The 6,000-nt window shown below is 36.5% G+C and overlaps 1 protein-coding gene across 5 annotated transcripts in view; it reads right to left on the bottom strand.

The window, feature by feature from the left end:
* The window catches only part of ARHGAP12 (Rho GTPase activating protein 12), a 124,465-nt gene that overhangs the window by 14,217 nt on the left and 104,248 nt on the right, over positions 1-6,000 (bottom strand). For all 5 annotated transcript variants that reach the window (XM_040451042.1, XM_040451039.1, XM_040451043.1 and 2 more), the window contains one exon: positions 2,641-2,742. In XM_040451042.1, coding sequence (XP_040306976.1) covers positions 2,641-2,742 — 102 coding nt within the window. The remainder of the gene's footprint in view (positions 1-2,640; positions 2,743-6,000) is intronic.

Below are 6,000 nucleotides of genomic sequence, written 5' to 3'. Positions count from 1 at the left end.
AGAGAGAAAGAGAGAAAGAGAGAAAGAGAGAAAGAGAGAAAGAGAGAAAGAATCCCAAGCAGTCTCCATGCTCAGTGCAGAACCTGGTGCAAGACCCAATCCTACAACCTCAGGATCATGACCTGAGCTGAAATCAAGAATCAGACACTCAACTGACTGAGCCACCCAGGTGCTCCAAAACAAAATTCATTTGTAAAGAAATAAAATCTGTGATCTTTTTATGTAAATCTGAGGAACTTTTTTCTCTCCCCAGTTAAAAAATAAATGTAGGAAAAAATATATGAAAGAGTGAAATATTCATTATTTCCTATTTAATAGGCAAATAAATATAATGGCTTGGTATAAAGAGAAGGCACAGACAATAAATGTTACATCACTTTTGGAAAGAAACAGTACTAAATTAAGTGTCAAATCATGAACTACTCAAGTAAGGATACTATGTATTATTCTACATGAAGGCTACTGCCAGATTATGTGTAATCACTTTGCTTCAAAGTTTCTTCCACTTGACTAAGAAAAATTATGAGGTATTGGGAGAAAGCCTTCCTCCTATTTTGTGGTTAGTAACTGTTTATTTTTTTCCTTGAGGAACATATTGCATTGTTTCCCATACAACATTCTGAGACATATGCCTCAAATACAGTTCCCAAAGTAATGTTTTAAAAAAAGGTATTCCTCAGTGATATTTAAGATATTAATTTGGGAAATACTGGATTGAAGAAAGTTAAACAAGATTCTCTCCTTCAAGATATTGCAGGGCTTTGATATTCCAGGGTACACTGATTTTCTAAGGAAAGAATAACAATATACACCATTGCCTGCATTTATTTGACCATAGATTCGCTTTCACTCTAAATTACTTCTTAAAACTACAAGGTTAATTCAGTAAACACTGACTTCCTTTCTTGTACTACTTTCCCAGAGTCCGTCAAGCCAGTCTACCAATACTGAATATTCACTGCACATGAGATACTGTCAGTTCTTACCTCAAGATAAGGAAAAACAGTCTCTCTGCTGAAAAAATAATAATTATCTAGTGGGAAGCGTAATTTACACATGATGGTAAACTAAGGCACTCAATTAAATGCTATTTTATTTACTTATTTATTTTTTAATTTTTTTTAACATTTATTTATTTTTGAGACAGAGAGAGACAGAGCATGAATGGGGGAGGGACAGAGAAAGAGGGAAACACAGAATCCGAAGCAGGCTCCAGGCTCCGAGCCATCAGCCCAGAGCCCAATGTGGGGCTTGAACTCATGGACCGCGAGATCGTGACCTGAGCCTAAGTCGGACGCTCAACCAACTGAGCCACGCAGGTGCCCCAATTAAATGCTATTTTAAAAGCATAATAAAAAAGAAGCATCAGTGTTGTGGTCACATTTCTCATGGGTCTTGGAAGACAGGTAGGTAACATGTGATAAGCAGAGACTGCCATGGGTACTAAGAGTAAAAATCATAGGAGCAGGAAAGCCTAGGTCTCACTTGGAAAACAGCAAATGCCTGGACAAGACAGGAAAGGACTGACACATGAGGCTCTAAAGGAAGGCTGGGATTGGGAAGACTGTTTGCAAAGACAGTCTGGAAAATTCCTCCAATCTCCGAATACACACCCTTCTGCAATGTGCCTTTACTGTTCCTCCATGAACAGGTGGGTTCTAGTTCCCCACAACCCTCAAAACTCGGCTGGCTTTTGGACTTGCTTTAACCAATGGAATCCACTGATGTGTGACTCCTAAATCTAGGCCTCAGGAAGTTTTATATCTTCCACTCTTACCCTCTTGGAACCCTGACACGGCCCCGTGAAGAAGCCTGGCGTAGCCTCCTGAAGAGTGAGAGAACCTGGAGAGAAAGAGGTCTAGCAGCTGGCACAACACCAGACATGTGAGTAGACTGCCCAGACGCAGTCAAGCCACTACTAAAGCCTCGTGAATGGCCCCATGTGAGATCAGAAGAACCACTCAGCTCAGTAAAGGCCAAACCCAACTAAAAAAATGGTTCTTTTCTCCTAAGCTTCTAAATTCTAAGGTGGTCTGATATGCAGCAGTAATAACAGATACAGAATCATATATTACTGTGGGGGATTTTTAATGACAAAATGGAAAGGTTTCAACTTATTTTTCAATATTAGATTTGGTAGGTAAAGGAATCCACACCCTTTTTATTGTTGGTAGGGAAAGGCAAGACTGTGGAACAAAGGCTTGTAATATATAGTCTGAGACCCAATAATTTATGCAAGTGAAGCCCAGATCTTTATACCAGCTTTTTCCCCCTTAAATTATGACACCAAACTGATTTAAAGACCAACTTTGCCTTAATCAGTTGCACTAAAATATAGCTCAAAAGAACTCAAAAAAAAGAACACCCAATTACTATGGTTAAGAAGGTGAATTATAGGGGCGCCTGGGTGGTTCAGTCAGTTGAGTGTCCGACTTCGGCTCAGGTCATGATCTCGCAGTTTGTGGGTTCGAGTCCCAGGTCGGGCTCTGTGCTGACAGCTTGGAGCCTGAAGCCTGCTTCTGATTCTGTGTCTCCCTGTCTCTTTGCTCCTCCCCTGTTCTCTCTCTCAATCTCTCTCAAAAATAAACATTAAAAAAAATTTAAAGAAGGTGAATTATACTTAGAAAAAAAATGTATTACCTCAAATACATTCTTTTTGCTGGATTTGTCCTTTGAAGCCATCTCCACTGTCGCCCCCTTCAGGTCCACTGTGAACTCTGGCTTGGACTGATTACTCCCAAACTTCATTTTAGAAAAAAGGAAAAACCCTTGTGATATTCATGTACACGAGCGTATCAAAAACAATTTAGACCAATTTTATATTATGAACAATAAATCAAATAGGTGATTACCTCAAATTCTTGTCTTATTATAAAATAACAATTCATACCTTAAAACTGAAATGTCTACAAGACATGAATATATCGTTCACAGAAAAGGAAATGGCTCGACTTGCATCTTAATAAGAAAAACACAAAATGAAGCCACACTAAAATCTTTTTTCACCCATCAGTGTAGAAAAAAAATTCTAAAAGTTAGATGAAAAACTATGTTTTGCATAGTTCTTCATATGCAAGTACAGTACAAATTGGAACAATGCCTAGAGAGGGAAAATTGTAATACTTTATTTGGAAATTTACAAATGCATGTATCCTTTGGCTTGGAACTGAACCTAGACTACATAGGCTAGGTAAAATGATGTGTTCAAAAGGCAAGGCATTATTCTTACATATGTGTAAATAATATCTGGCAGATATCAAGTTGTTTTCCACTCAATAAACATTCTATAAACTTGATTATGCTTTCAAGAGTTATTTCCTTATTGACTATTTATGTTGTCAACAACTAACAGTAACTTATAAAAACAGAAAACTCTAAGCCTCATGTTCTTTTACTTAGCCTTTGTTAGAAATTATACCTGGAGCCAGATGCTATGAAGCCTCAGCAATTTAATAAAAAACTGTGAAAAGAATAGGAAGACAGCTGACATGAAAAGAAAAAGCACTTAGCTAGCTGTTAGATTTTGTTAACCAGATAAGGAAAAGATTAGCAAGCAGCAGAAAATTCATGTTAAATACAGACGTACTCTGCACCTTGTCATCATTAACTTAAATTTTTGTTTAGAAATTTAACTAAGAATAGACAACAGAACTAAGAACAGAAAATAGCATTCCCATTTATTGAAAGGTTTAGAGGTTTTAAATCTTTAAGGGCTATAATCTTAAGGCCAAAGATTTATTACAGAAGATTTTGTTTCTTAAAATATTTTCAAGTCAAATTATGTTTGTCATTGGAAATGGATATTACCCCAGCAACCTACTGATATCTTAGTCACTGTTCATAACACTACTCAGTAGCTTCCCGTTTAATGAATGGTTCAACTTCATCTGTTCCCTTTTACTTCATCTTTTCAGCTAGCAACGTGGACTTAAATAATGTACTTGTTATAACAAAACAACATTTAGGATATTATATGGCATTTATTAGTGGAATCAAAACAAAGCTTAGGGTGTTATATGGAATTTTTATTAGTGGAATCATAATAACAATCACAAAAATTTTGACTAATTTACAGTCTTGGCCTTAAGTGTCTGTCATTGTCATTCAAAAGACATTTAATTAACCATAGGAGGAGCTACAATGGGCAAAGAGAACTTTCTGAGCAAAAATGATGATCTCAAAAGTTGTAAAACTTAAATGTACACATTTAACTGAATGATAAAAATCCATGTACAAATTGTCATTACATGCCTGTAAATGGTTAGCTATAAGCTAAGATACTTAGCTTAAATAACTAACCAAGTAAGATATAGCAACCAAATAACAAATACAATGACAGGACACGGAATGCTGGTAAAAGTACATTCACTGCGGTTGGCAAAATTTTGTGTTTGTTACTCATTCTTTTTCAAACTTTAGTCCCACTTTATCATACATCCCTCCAATAAATTCATGGCAAAGAAAATGGAATAATTGTGGCAAGGGGCATGCAACAAGAACACATACAGTGACAGCCGAAACAGGATCAGATTTTACATATGCAGGCCGACGACTGACAGAATTTTTCCAAGAAGAAAGCAGCGAAAGCAAGAGCTCAGAGACAGAGCCCTGTTGGCAGAATGACTTGATGGAAAAAGGGAAGAAAGTGATGATGTCATAATAATGCACAACGGCAAAATGACACATAAGAGAAAAGCATATGGAAACAAATGGGACAAAAATACAATTCCACAAGCAGACACAACACAAAGCTTAACTTCCAAATATTTTGCAAAGGCCCTAGCATTTATATCTCAGAATAATTTTCTGATTCTGTTACTATGTAAGTTCATGCTTTATCTTTAACATGAATGCTTTATAGAAATTACATTAAACATTACACTAAGCATTTATATCTCAGAATTATTTTCTGACTCTGTTACTATGTAAGTTCATGCTTTATTTTTAAGGTGAATGCTTTATAGAAATTATATTAAACAGAAATTACATTAAACATCTTCGTCTGTATTCAGAACAGAAGACCTGAAGGGTCACAGACGGGAGTCACATCTGGCCCACCACCATCTTACCCAGCAGCCCCTGAATCTGGGAGCTTCCTCCTTGCAACCTGCTGGGCAATGTCCCCCAGTGGCCCTACCATCCAGTTTGCCTTCTCTTCCTTTAGGACAAGTGGTTCTCAACCACAGGCAATTCTGTCCCCCAGGGGACATCTGGCAATGTCTGGAGACATTTATGGTTGTCACACCTGGAGGTGAGGATGCTACTATCTTCTGCTAAATACCACAAAATTTACAGGAGAGCCCCACAACAAAGAATTATCTGCCCCCCCAAAATGACAATTTTTAGATATTTAAAAGCACATATAAATAAATTTGAATAATTACTAATATTTGTGGGGTGATTTTTATAATACTCAAGGAATATGATGAATGATATCCCGAAAGGTAGCACAATACATGTCATGTCACATTATAACTGTGCACTTGTCAGTCTTCCCCATTATAGTGTAAGTCATGAGGATAAAGACCATGTTACTTACTTGTAACTCCCCAAACTTAACACAATGCCCAGAACAAAATAGGCTTTAAGGTCTGCTGAACAAATCAGGTGAAATGAAGTCAGAAAAAAAAACAAGTATAATTTATGTTATTGATATCACAATCCAGTGGATAACTACTTATACAGAAAACAACTGGAATATATCCTAAAGGGGAAAGAAAGGCTCACTGGATCATGTACCACCTATGTAAAATTTATCTTATATAGTGGAGTTGCATGGTGCATATGTATGTTTTGTTTACTTAATATTAACTATCCATGGAACCAAAAATAAATGCTAAGTATGAATTAATTAAAACAAAAAACAATTTCAAATAGTGTGAGTGATTTTGCTCAGACTTCAATCAATGAGTATATGCCCTGGAGTGAGCCTAAGATTTGAACCTGCTCTTTCTTCAAGTAGATCTAGGTATAGGTTTTTGCACTAATTGTGAAACTAAT

The sequence above is a fragment of the Herpailurus yagouaroundi genome, unplaced genomic scaffold, assembly GCF_014898765.1.
Source record: "Herpailurus yagouaroundi ecotype Mexico unplaced genomic scaffold, PumYag 203, whole genome shotgun sequence".
Lineage (NCBI taxonomy): Eukaryota > Metazoa > Chordata > Mammalia > Carnivora > Felidae > Herpailurus > Herpailurus yagouaroundi.
Note: the sequence above shows the minus strand (reverse complement) of the source record. Positions and strands in the feature narration are given on the sequence as shown.